Genomic DNA, 13,931 nt, shown 5'->3' with positions numbered 1-13,931 from the left:
CATTTCTGGGAAGTTATTTGTGTCCTCTTCCATGAAGACAGAACCAAAGTATTTGTTTAATTGCTCTGCCATTTCCTTGTTCCCATTACAAATTCTCCCGTTTCTGATTGCAAGGGACCTACATTTGTCTTCATTAATCTTTTTCTTTTTACATACTTATAGAAGCTTTTAGAGACCGCTTTTATGTTCCTTGCATGTTTACTTTTCTACTATTTTTTTTCCTCTCTTAATCAATCTCTTGTTCCTTTTTTGCTGAATTCTAAACTGCTCCCAATCCTCAGGCTTGCTACTTTTTCTGGCAACTTTATATGACTCTTCTTTGGATCTAATACTATCCTTAATTTCTTTTGTTAGCCATGGTTGGGCTTCTTTTCCTTTTGTGTTTTTGCACCAGAAAAGAATGTACGATTGCTACAATTCATGCATTTGTTCCTTAAATGTTAGCCATTGCCTATCCAACATCATGCTTTTTAATGAAGCTTCCCAATCTACCATAGCCAACTCACTCCTCATACCTTCATAGTTTCCTTTGTTTAGATTTAGGACCCTAGTTTCGGATTGGACTACTTCACTTTCTATCTTAATGAAGAATTCTATCATGTTATGGTCACCCTTCCCTAAAGGACCCCGCACAACAAGATTGTTAATTAACCCCTTCTCATTGCACAATACCCAATCTAGGATAGCCTGTTCCCTGGTTGGCTCCTCAACGTACTGGTCTAAAAATCATCTCGTGCACACTCCAGGAATTCATCCTCCACAGTATTATTGCTAATTTGGTTTGGCCAGTCTATATGTAGATTAAAGTCACCCATGATTACTGTAGTACCCTTGTTACATGCAGCTCTAATTTTCTGTTTGATCCTATGCTCTACATTGCCACTACTGTTTGGAGGCCTGTAGACAACTCCCACCAGTGTTTTCTGCCCCATGGTGCTTCTTAACTCCACCCAGACTGATTCTACATCTTGATTTTCTGAGCCAATATCCTTTCTCACCATTGCTCTGATTTCATCCTTTACTAACAACGCCACCCCACCTCCTTTTCCTTTTTGCCTGTCCTTCCTAAATATCGAATACCCTTGGATATTCAGTTCCCAGCCTTGGTCACCCTGCAGCCATGTCTCTGTAATTGCAATTACATCATATCCGTTTACTGCTGCTAATTTGTCTACCTTATTACGAATGCTTCGTGCATTCAGATACAGTGCCTTTAGATTTGTCTTTTTAACATTTTTAGACATCTTAACATTTTTTTGTGCTATGGCTCTACATGTCTTATTACCATTTTTTCTTACCTGGGCCCTATTTGTTAGTGCACTCTTTTGTTTGTACGCTCTGTCCCTTCCTGACACAATCTGGTTATCCTTACCCCAATCACTTTTCTGCACTGCTTCTTTGTCTTTTCTCTTTAGCATTCTAGATTTCTCTCCACCGGGACCCCCCCCATATTTAGTTTAAAGCCCTATCTATCTCCCTAGTTATTCGATTCACTAGAACTCTGTACCCAGCATGTTTCAGGTCTAGTCTGTCCCAACGGAACAGCTCTCTCTCCCCAGTACTGGTGCCAGTGCCCCACGAATCGAAACCCACTTCTCCCACACCAATCTTTGAGCCACGCATTCATCCAGAGATTATTACCTTTGTGGTTCTGCTTTTTAATTTAGTCCCTAGCAGCTCAAACTCTCTCAGCAGAACCTTTTTCTTAGTCCTACCTATAACGTTGGTACCTACGTGGACCACGACAACTGGATCCTCCCCCTCCCATTCTAAGTTCTTCTCCAGCCCGGAGGAGATGTCCTTAACCCTGGCACCGGGTAGGGAACCTAGCCTTCGGGACTCATGCTCCTGGCTCCAGAGAACAGCGTCTATCCCCCTAACTATACCGTCACCTACGACAACCGCCTTCCTTTTTACTCCCCCCACTTGAACGTCTTTCTGTACCACGGTGCCGTGGTCAGTTTGCTCGTCCTCCCCGCAGTCCCCACACTTGTCCACAAGGGTTGCAAGAACCTCAAATCTACTGGACAAGCGCAGGGACTGAGGCTCCTGCAATACTACCTCCTGGATCTCTGTACCTGCCTCACTCGCAGTCATGTCCTCCTGTCCCTGACCACGTGTCAATTCTAAAGTATTTAATCTAAGGGGTGTGGCTGCATCCTGGAGCAAAAGGTCCAGGTAGCTTTCTCCCTCCCTGATGTCTTGCAATGTCCGCAGCTCGGACTCCAGCTCCTCAACTCGGAGCTGAAGTTCCTCGAGTCACAGACACTTACTGCAGATGTAGTCGCCCTGGACAAAATGTCCACAAGCTCCCACATATTGCAGCAGCAACACATCTTCTGTTCTTCCATTATTTTATTTATATAATTAATTAATTTAGTGTTAATCAAATTATTTACCTCGTTTAATTTATTAGATTAATTAAATTAAATTTAGTTTTTAAAATTTAATTATATGCTATATGTTAACTTAAAACTTAGCCCACAGTCACTACCAATCACTTACCTGTCTCACCTGTGATATCACACTGCAGTTTTCTCTCGTTGCAGGTCTGCTGCTGCTTTTATCCCCGTTCTCCGTCCGCTGCTGCTCAGTTCCGCCGCCGTTCTGCGGAAAAAGTTAGGAAAAGCAAGGCAAAGCAGCACCTCCTTCCCCCACTTCACCAAACTCCCACACTTACCAAACTCTCAAGTTGATCACTCAGTGCCGGTTGCACTCACAGGCCCCTGTATTTCTACTGTTTATGACTCAGATGAGTCAGCCCTGCTCTGCTACTGTTTCAGGAACCAGTTTAATCTAGCTAACCAATTAACTAACTACAGCAGCTCTCCAGTAGGCGAGCTTGCTTGTTTGTTTCTGCTTAAGCCTGACAGAAACTTAAAAATTTAAAGTTTAAAGTTGAATTTAAACAGTTGATCTTACTTAAAAGTTAATAGCAATTAACACTAGATTTTAAAAGAGATTAACCTGTACAAATATATTGTGGTATTTGTGTTAACTTAAAAATTTATGACTTGGAAATATAATTCAAAGTTATTAAAGAGATGCCAAATGTAGCGACTCTAATAGTTATGGTTTTGTAATGAACAGTCATGGTCTGACTTTCCAGATTTCTAGTTGATGTCTGTGACTATTTAGAAAAGCACATCCACACAGAGGGACTCTTCAGAAAATCAGGATCTGTGATTCGCCTTAAAGCTTTAAAGGTATGAATATTAAAATTTTTTTCTGCTTAATATCAAATATTAACCTTGCACCTGAGTTATATTGAGATGGGGCTAGCACCATTTTTCTCAGTCCTTCACGAGCACAGAAGTGGCCATTTTCACCTACATTATTGGATTTTGACATCCTAAATACTGCGTTTATTCCCACATTGCAGAGTACAGTGACTTATTCAGCAGGCTATCCAAATAATCTAGAAAGCTGGAACCAGTCTAGTCAGGAGTGCTGGACATTGTACAGATTTTAACCTCATTTATTGATTTATGTTGGGTCTCCAGAAAATTAGATTGTTTTATATATTATGTATTTTACACACTAAAGTGCATTTTTGAATTTTGAACCATTAAAATGCATGTACAATATTTATTTCTATTTCCACGACACGCATTCTTCCTCACTTGTTCACAATATACAAATGAATACTGTATATTCTTCCATCCAATTTGGGAGGACGAGAAATGGATCACCTGGGACTTGATTTTAAAACGGAACTGCGGGGGCAGGGGAGCGAAGAAATTCGCGATTTCCAGGAGCGGGCAGAAATCCTGGCTCCAACGCGCTTAAGAACGCGCAGGACCCAGAGTCATCTGGGTGCGTGTGCTGTTCCCGAACCCAGAAGTCCCACTGGCAATTAAAGCCGGCGGGATGATATTTAAACAAGCAATTCAAGTACCTGAAGTACTTGAAATGTACGTGAATCTAATTAAGAGTGAAGGCTAGCGATTGCAATGCTGCCTCAGTATGTTTCCCATGCTGTGTGAAACACGCCATGGTGAATGAGTTGTGTTTCAGCCAGCAGTCATTTGGACATTTAAATGCCTGTTTGACAGAAGGGGATAAAAGGTGAGTTATTGCGGCAGGGCACTCAGACTTGTGATGGTGTGTGACTTGGAGGGGAAAGTGCAGGTGGTGTTGTTCCCATGTGCCTGCTGCCCATGTCCTTCTAGGTGGTAGAGGTCGCAGGTTTGGGAGGTGCTGTCGAAGAAGCCTTGGCAAGTTGCTGCAGTGCATCCTGTGGATGGTACACACTGCAACCACAGTGTGCTGGTGGTGAAGGGAGTGAATGTTTATGGTGGTGGATGGGGTGCCAATCAAGTGGGCTCCTTTGTCCTAGATGGTGTCTCAAACTTTTGGCTGGGATATCTTTGTATTTAGACTGAAAATTCTTGGTTTCCATTCAGAATTGTTCTGTTGACACATATTTTCCAACTTTTCGAACCACCTCAAACTGACACCATCATGATGGGGGGAGCGCGATGGCTGCATTTACCAGTACATCTGAGGACAAGCAACATCACCATCAATGCCAGGCACGGCGTTCACTTCTGCCACTTGCAGCTCCACAACACCCTGCTGCGCCACAGGCACCTGCACAAGAACACAGAGGAGAACAACAGAGGGAGCGACATCGCAGGAGGTATTACCCTCGTCAGAGGGTCTATAGACTGAGACTCAGCTTCCTGGACCTCTCTGGGGAGCAGTGCTTACGGAGGTTGAGAGTGAGTCGCCAGATGGCGGCAGACATCTGCAGCCGTTCATGGGATGTGGGCGTCGCTGGCGAGGCCAGCATTTATTGCCCATCCCTAATTGCCCCTGAGAAGGTGAGCCGCCTTCTTGAACCGCTGCAGTCCGTGTGGTGACGGTTCTCCCACAGTGCTGTTAGGAAGGGAGTTCCAGGATTTTAACCCAGCGATGATGAAGGAACGGCGATATATTTCCAAGTCGGGATGGTGTGTGACTTGGAGTGGAACGTGCAGGTGGTGTTGTTCCCATGTGCCTGCTGCCCTTGTCCTTCTAGGTGGTAGAGGTCGCGGGTTTGGGAGGTGCTGTCGAAGAAGCCTTGGCGAGTTGCTGCAATGCATCCTGTGGATGGTACACACTGCAGCCACAGTGTGCCAGTGGTGAAGGGAGTGAATGTTTATGGTGGTGGATGGGGTGCCAATCAAGTGGGCTGCTTTGTCGTGGATGGTGTCGAGCTTCTTGAGTGTTGTTGGAGCTGCACTCATCCAGGCAAGTGGAGAGTATTCCATCACACTCCTGACTTGTGCCTTGTAGATGGTGGAAAGGCTTTGGGGAGTCAGGAGGTGAGTCACTCACTGCAGAATACCCAGCCTCTGACCTGTTCTTGTAGCCACAGTATTTATATGGCTGGTCCAATTAAGTTTCTGGTCAATGGTGACCCACCAGGATGTTGATGATGGGGGATTCGGCGATGTTGATGCCGTTGAATGTCAAGGGGACTGCTTTATTAGCTGAGGGGTTGCGGATGGAACTGAACACTGCAATCATCAGCGAACATCCCCATTTCTGACCTTATGATGGAGGGAAGGTCATTGATGAAGCAGCTGAAGATGGTTGGGCCTAAGATGCTGCCCTGAGGAACTCCTGCAGCAATGTCCTGGGGCTGAGATGATTGGCCTCCAACAACCACTACCATCTTCCTTTGTGCTAGGTATGACTCCAGCCACTGGAGAGCTTTCCCCCTGATTCCCATTGACTTCAATTTTACCAGTGCTCCTTGGTGCCACACTTGGTCAAATGCTGCTTTGACGTCAAGGGCAGTCACTCTCACCTCACCTCTGGAATTCAGCTCTTTTGTTCATGTTTGGACCAAGGCTGTAATGAGGTCTGGAGCTGAGTGGTCCCTGGAACTGAGCATCGGTGAGCAGGTGCCGCTTGATAGCACTATCGACGACACCTTCCATCACTTATGCTGATGATTGAGAGTAGGCTGATGAGGTGGTAATTGGCCGGATTGGATTTGTCCTGCTTTTTGTGGACAGGACATACCTGGTCAATTTTCCACATTGTTGGGTAGATGCCAGTGTTGTAGCTGTACTGGAACAGTTTGGCTAGAGGCGTGGCTAGTTCTGGAGCACAAGTCTTCAGCACTACAGCCGGGATGGTGTCGGGGCCCATAGCCTTTGCTGTATCCAGTGCACTCAGCCATTTCTTGATATAACGTGGATTGAATTGGCTGATTCTGGCTTCTGTGATGGTGGGGATATCTGGAAGAGGCCGAGATGGATCATCCACTCAGCACTATTGGCTGAAAATGGTTACAAACACTTCAGCCATGTCTTTTTCACTCACGTACTGGACTCTGCCATCATTGAGGATGGGGATGTTTACAGAGCCTCCTCCTCCCGTTAGTTGTTTAATTGTCCACCAATCACGACTGGATGTGGCAGGACTGCAGAGCTTTGATCCATTGGTTGTGGAATCACTTAGCTCTGGCTATAGCATGTTGCTTCCGTTGTTTAGCATGCATGTAGTCCTGAGTTGTAGCTTCACCAGGTTGGCTCCTCATTTTTAGGTACGCCTGCTGCTGCTCCTGGCATGCTCTTCTACACTCCTCGTTGAGCCCAGGTTGATCCCCTGGCTTGTTGGTAATGGTAGAGTGAGGAAAATGCCGGGCCATGAGGTTACAGATTGTGGTGGAATACAATTCTGCTGCTGCTGATGGCCCACAGCGCCTCATGGATGCCCAGTTTTGAGCTGCTAGACCTGTTCTGAATCTATCCCATTTAGCACGGTGTTAGTGCCACACAACACTTTGGATGGTGTCCTCAGTGCGAAGACGGGACTTCATCTCCATGAGGACTGTGCAGTGGTCATTCCTACCAATACTGTCATGGACAGATGCATCTGCGACAGCGTGGATTGGTGAGGATGAGGTCAAGTAGGTTTCATCCTCTTGTTGGTTCGCTCACCACCTACCGCACGCCCAGTCTGGCAGCTGTGTCCTTCAGGACTTGGCCAGTAGGGGTGCTACCCAGCCACTATTGGTGATGGACATTGAAGTCCTCCACCCGGTGTACATTCTATGCCCGTGCTACCCTCAGTGCTTCTCAACATAGAGGAGGACTGATTCGTCAGCTAAGGGAGAACGGTAGGTGGTAATCAGCAGGAGGTTTCCTTGCCCATGTTTGGCCTGATGCCATGAGATTTCATGGGTCCAGAGTCAATGTTGAGGACTCCCAGGGCCACTCCCTCCTGACTGTATATCACTGTACCACCATCTCTGGTGGGACAGGACATACCTAGGGATGGTGATGGAAGAGTCTGGGACGTTGGCTGAAAGGTATGATTCTGTGAGTATGGCTATGTCAGGCTGTTGCTTGACTAGTCTGTGGGACTGCTCTCCCAATTTTGGCACAAGTCCCCAGATGTTCATGAGGAGGACTTGGCAGGCCTTTGTCGTGTCCGGTGCCTAGTGGTCCGACCGGTTTTATTCTTATTATGACTTTTTTTAAGCGAGATTTTTAACAACTGAGTGGTTCGTTAGGCCATTTCAGAATCAAGCACATTGCTGTGGGTCTGGAGTCACATATAGACCAGACCGGGTAAGGATGGCAGGTTTCCTTCTCTAAAGGGCATTAGTGAACCAGGTGGATTTTTACAATCATCCAGTAGTTTCATGCCCATGCATTAATGACACTAGTTTTTTTTAATTCCAGATTTTATTTGAATTAATTGAATTTAAATTCCCAGCTGCCATGGTAGGATTTGAACACATAACTCCGGATTATTAGTCCAGGCCTCGGGATTACTAGTCCAGTAACATAACCACTATGCTACCATACCTGTGCCTTCTTCATGTCGAGCTGCTGCTGGCTGGACCTGGCGGTAACTCATTACCCGTCGCCGTTAAAGTGACCACTGCCCTCAACTTCTTCGCCTCCGGATCATTCCAGGGTGCCACCGGGGACATCGCCAGGGTCTTTCAGTTGTCTGCACACAAGTGCACAAGGCAGGTCATCGACGGCTTGTTTCCCAGGGCCTCGCAATATCTTAACTTCCCATTGACAACCTCAGCCAGACGGAGAGGGCAGTGGGATTCCATTCTGTGGCTGGCTTCACATGTGTACAGGGTGCAATCGATTGAACAGAAAGGGGTAACACTCCATCAACGTTCAGCTCATTTGTGACCACTACAAAGGATTGCTTAACGTGTGCACCAGATTCCCTGGCAGCTGCCACGATTTGTTCATTCTGAGGGAATCCAACATCCCAGCCTTTTCCACGCACCGAACACCCATAAAGGCTGGCTCCTCAGGGACAAGGGATACCCCTTGCACACGTGGCTCATGACACCTCTGAGGAACCCCATCAGCGAGCAACAGCATCAGTACAACAACAGCCACATCGCCAGCAGGTCTATAATTGAACGTGCAATAGGGCTGCTGAAGAAGCGATTTCGGTGCCTCAATCGTTCTGGGGGAGTGCTTCAATACGCATCAGCGAGAGTGGGATGCACTATAATAGTGTGTTGTGTCCTGTGCAACATGGCACAACAGAGAGCGATACTGGTTGAGGAGGCCCCATGCCCTCATCCACATCTGCCATCCACATTGAGGAGGAACAGGAGGAGGACGACAAACCCATGGGCAGAGCAGTGGCTCACCTGACAGCTCATGAGGCCAGGGAGTCACTCATATGTGAACGGTTCTCATAAGATCAGAAAGTGAGAAGAGTCCAGTCCTCAGACCACCTGGAAAGACCACCGCCAACACCAGCACCCCAGCCCCCTGCACAAAACAGTCCTGCACTACATATACACCCCACTGTAAAGTGACCCACTGAGTGGCATCAAGTGTCACCGTTCATAGTGAAGCACATGAAAGGGTGCTATCACAAAAGCCAGTCCAGAATGGGCAAGACGTGGCAGTAGTGGTGAGAATGATAACATTTAATGTGACTTTCACAAAAAACAAATATAAATGGAAAACATGTCAGTCTGTCGGACACCCTTGCGCATACCCTTCGAGATCACAAATCCTAAGCCATTCTCTTCCTACTGCTTGCATGTGGGGTGCATCTCCTATGGCTGCAGCAGAGATGGTAGCAGGTTGCTCATGTCTATGGCTGGACAGCTTAGATGCTTTTGGCCTACGCCCTCTGAGTTTTAGAGCTCGTGAGGGCCACTCCAAAGAATGCTCCACCTGAACCTGTGCAGGGGCTGACTCGGCCACCTGGAGAGGAAGCAGCATTGCGGGTACTGTTTGAGAGGGGGCAACAGGTGAGACGTGGGATCGCTTTGAGTGGCGTCCCCACTTCCATGTCCCCTTTTGCCATCATCCCTCTCCTAAGCCAGGCCCACATCACTTCCACCACCCTGCTGGAGAACAGTTTGGAGGACATGTATGATGCCTTGGAAGCCCTGTTGTAAAGTTTCTGTTAGCCTGTTTCAGGCGACAGACTGTTGTTCACTGTGAGTCCGAACGGCCGTTGTCAGGGCCTGAATGGACTCATTTGTGAGCCTTGCTTGAAGCTCAACGGAGTCTAGCCTTCTCTCCATCGCAGACATTCCTGTACTTACCTGCGACACTATCTCAGACATTTCCGCAGTTAGCTGCGACACTATCTCAGACAGTTGCTCACATCCCTGCGACACTATCTCAGAGATTCCCTCCCGTTCCTGTGCCACCATTCCACTAATGCAGGAGTTGGACTCCTCCATCCTCTGCGCTATTGTGGAGAGTGTGCGTGGCACCTGTTCCAGTACCTCGCAAATGTGCTGCTGTCCCTCGACCATTCTCCTTTTAAAGGATGGCCCCCGGGATTCAGCATCTGCATCCAGCTGAGCAGAACCTGGAGAGGAATGCGCCCACTGACGCGGACTCTCCACAGCTGCCTCTGCCACCAGTGTCTGCTCGTGCTCACTTGTGTGTGGTGACTCACCAGGTGCCAACCCAACTAACTAACTACTACGACCCACTGAGGTGTGAGTATCTGCGTTGGTGGATGGCTCACTAAGATATGACAGCGCGCCCTCAGAGGCCAGCAGGTCCTCTCAGGAATCGCCCTCTGCTGTAACTGTGGTCATTTAACGGTCTGTAAGAGAACAGAAGGCAATATTAAGCATCATCACAGATGTGGCATGTTGCGATGAGCATACTGAGGTGTTCAAATGGCAAGCATTGTTTACATCAATTCATGTTGTGTGTGATGAATGTTAAAGTTGTGTCACCAGATGTTTGTGAGGTGCCAGTCTCGGCGTCCCCGACAGACAGGCACCCGAGGATGCGGCCGATCTGCAGGACCTCCTCCGCGTCTGTGAGGACCACTGTTGTAGCCCCCCTCCAGTCCTTGCCCTCTCGCGTGCATTTTGCGCTCCCTTCTAGAAGGGGAGAAAGTACAGACATGTGAGTGAGTGATGGTGAAGTGGCCAACCGATGAATGAATTGCTTTGGGTGAGGCTGACTATGAAAGAGGTGCAACAGAGGGTGAGTATGAGATGGAGACATCACAATGGATCAGGATTGGCGTGAGTGGTAGTGATGGGGTCACAAATGGGGAGGTGAGGAAATGCTCACCTGGAGTACTGCATATAGTTTAGGTCTCCTTATCTAAGGAAGGATATACTTGCCTTAGAGGCAGTGCAATGAAGGTTCACTAGATTAGTTCCAGGGATGAGATGGTTGTCTTTGAAGAGAGGTTGAGTAGAATGGGCCTATACTCTCTGGAGTTTAGAAGATGGAGAGGTGATCTCATTGAAACCTATAAGATCCTGAGGGGGCTTGACAGGGTAGATGCTGAGAGATTGTTTCCCCTGACTAGAGAGTCTAGAACAAGCAGGCATAATCGCAGGAAACAAGGTCGGCCATTCAAGACTGAGATGAAGAGGAATTTCTTCACACAGAGGGCTGTGGATTCTGAGTCATTGAATATATTCAAGACTGAGATGGATAGATTTTTGGACTCTAGGGGAATCAAGGGATATGGGATCAGGCGAGAAAGTGGAGTTGAGTTTGAAGATCAGTCATGATCTGATTGAATGGGGGAAGCAGGCTCGAGAGGCCGTATGGCCTACTCCTGCTCCTATTTCTTATGTTCTCAGGAAGTGCAGGTAAGTTGAGGATGAGCCTTAAGTGGGTGTGAGGAGTGATGTGATGGAGTAGTCTTGGCAGTGCAGAATGAATTTGGGGGGCGGGGTTTGATGTGCACCATGGAATGCAGGAGAATCAGTAAGTGTTCTTACTTTTGCTGACCTAGTTAGGTCATTGAAACGTGTACTGCACTGGACCCAGGTGCGGGATATGTTGCTGCTGCTGGTGACCTTCTCTGCCACCTCGAGCCAGGCATTCTTGGTGGCAGAGGCAGGGTAAAATAGTTCCCTCCTCCTCACCCCAGTCAACAGTAGCTGAAGTGAGGCATCGCTGAATCTTGGAGCAGCCTTGCCCTCTGCTGCTCCATTGGGTCTTCTTGCTGTTTGCTCCAGCAAAATCCATTGGAACAATGTCCCTTTAAATCTAGGCGCTCCAGCTCACAGCCTGTCATATGGGTGTGCAGTCCGCCCACTGCGCAGCTTTCGGACAGCAAACTCGGAAACAAGGTTAAGGGGGCACCAATTAAGTCGCAATCGCGTGGGGAGCAGTAAATTTTTATTAGTCGGTTTTGCTGCGTGCCCATTGACCCCCATCCCACTGCCATACCGCCACCCTTTTAAAATCGAGCCCCTGGGGTTACTAACTCTGAGATTCAGGTAATCCTAGGCCCATTTTGATCAGGTTCTTTTTAGCTACCTCCATTATGTACAAGAACTGCACCATGACTCTCTTGTGGTGCAGCAATAGATCTAAGTTTTGTTGAGTTTGAGATTCCATTCTCAATTAAATTTGATCTCAAAGTTACTTAATGCAAGCCTCTCACAGAAGGATCAAAAGAAGTTAACTTTGGCCAGTAATACTTTCTGCCAATGCAGTGAACTTGGTGAATGAAAAAGTTTCTCTCCAAGGCTACCTAATGGATGGCTTTTAATAAATCTCAGCCAAATAAGAAATTTCAGCAGATATGATAGAACTTGAACAGGTTGCTAAAGCAGTCCCTCTCTTGACACCAGTAAACAGTCAGCAAAGAGGGTGTTTAGAAAGGATTAGATAGCACTATTGGTTGGCTGAGGTAAGGAAATTGGGCTGCAAACTTTTATTTCTCTCTGCTATTCTCCTTCTGCTTCAGAGCAACTAGGGAAAGTTAGAAATATATGCTGGAAAGAGGCAGCACGTCAGTCAACATTTGTAAAGAGAAATACTGGTTATTAAATTTTGGGTAGAAGGGTTACAGAACTGAAACGCCATGACCAATCTTTTCTCTTCACTGATGCTTACTGACCCCGCTGTATAATATTTTTTCAGATTTCAAGCATTGTGTTTTTTCTTTTTATTTTACAGGGAAAGTTAGTTTATTCTTATGCTATCATAGAATCGTACAGCACAGAAAACGCAGCCATTTAACCCATCGTGACTGTGCTGGCTCTTTGAAAGAGCTAGCGAGTTACTCTCGCTCCCCTGCTCTTCCCCAATAGCCTTGCAAAATTTTCCTTTTCAAGTATTTATCCAATTCCCTTTTGAAAGTTACTATTGAATCTGCTTCCATCACCCCTTCAGACAATGCATTCCAGATCATAACAACTCACTGCGTAAAAACAAATTCTTTTCATCTCCCCTTTGGTTCTTTTGCTATGGCCGCTGCTTGAGCTAACATATGGAAGAGCTGTACGTCAATTGGGATCAGGAAATAGATCATCATATCTCTTCTACCCCCTCCCTCCTCTCCAGTTTTCAGTATAATTTATATATAAAGGTTAAAATAAATATTAATTTGCCTACTGTAAATGTGACCTTCATCCCCTATATTAAAGTCGATTGTAAACAATTTTACAACACCAAGTTATAGTCCAGCAATTTTATTTTAAATTCACAAGCTTTCGGAGGCTACCTCCTTCCTCAGGTGAACGATGTGGAAATGAAATCCTCGAAATGAAGTCGCATTTATAATTCACAGAACAATGCTTGTTGATTACAGACAGTTTTTTCAACTGCCCGTTGCCAAGGCAATCAGTGTGCAGACAGACAGGTGTTACCTGCCAGGTCTCAGAATATACAAATCACCAAAAAAAAACAAACAACAACAAACAAAAAAAAACAGAGATAGAGAGGTAGAAACATAGAAAAGACAGCAACTGACCCGTTATATTAAAAACAGATAACATTTGTTCACTGGTGGGGTAACGTGTAGCGTGACATGAACTCAAGATCCCGGTTGAGGCCGTCCTCATGGGTGCGGAACTTGGCAATCAATTTCTGCTCGACGATTTTGCGTTGTCGTGTGTCTCGAAGACCGCCTTGGAGTATGCTTACCCGAAGGTCGGTGGCTGAATGTCCTTGACTGCTGAAGTGTTCCCCGACTGGGAGGGAACCCTCCTGTTTGGCGATTGTTGCGCGGTGTCCGTTCATCCGTTGTCGCAGTGTCTGCATGGTCTCGCCAATGTACCATGCTCTGGGGCATCCTTTCCTGCAACGTATGAGGTAGACAACGTTGGCCGAGTCACAGGAGTATGAACCATGCACCTGGTGGGTGGTGTCCTCTCGTGTGATGGTGGTATGTGTGTCGATGATCTGGCATGTCTTGCAGAGGTCGCGGCAGGGTTGTGTGGTGTCGTGGACGCTGTTCTCTTGAAAGCTGGGTAATTTGCTGCGAACGATGGTCTGTTTGAGGTTGGGTGGCTGTTTAAAGGCGAGTAGTGGAGGTGTGGGGATGGCCATAGCGAGGTGTTCGTCGTCATTGATGACATGTTGAAGGCTGCGGAGAACATGGCGTAGTTTTTCCGCTCCGGGGAAGTACTGGATGACAAAGGGTACTCTGTTGGTTGCGTCCCGTGTTAGTCTCCTGAGGAGGTCTATGTGATTTTTTGCTGTGGCCCG

The 13,931-nt window shown here is 46.9% G+C and overlaps 1 protein-coding gene across 2 annotated transcripts in view; it reads left to right on the top strand.

The window, feature by feature from the left end:
• The window catches only part of LOC137326362 (rho GTPase-activating protein 11A-like), an 86,119-nt gene that overhangs the window by 13,023 nt on the left and 59,165 nt on the right, over positions 1–13,931 (top strand). For both annotated transcript variants that reach the window (XM_067991368.1, XM_067991367.1), the window contains exon 3: positions 3,110–3,206. In XM_067991368.1, the coding sequence (XP_067847469.1) occupies positions 3,110–3,206 (97 nt within the window). The remainder of the gene's footprint in view (positions 1–3,109; positions 3,207–13,931) is intronic.

The sequence above is a fragment of the Heptranchias perlo genome, chromosome 10 (genome assembly GCF_035084215.1).
Source record: "Heptranchias perlo isolate sHepPer1 chromosome 10, sHepPer1.hap1, whole genome shotgun sequence".
NCBI lineage: Eukaryota > Metazoa > Chordata > Chondrichthyes > Hexanchiformes > Hexanchidae > Heptranchias > Heptranchias perlo.
The sequence above is the reverse complement of the archived record's forward strand: the minus strand, read 5'-3'. Positions and strand labels throughout refer to the sequence as shown.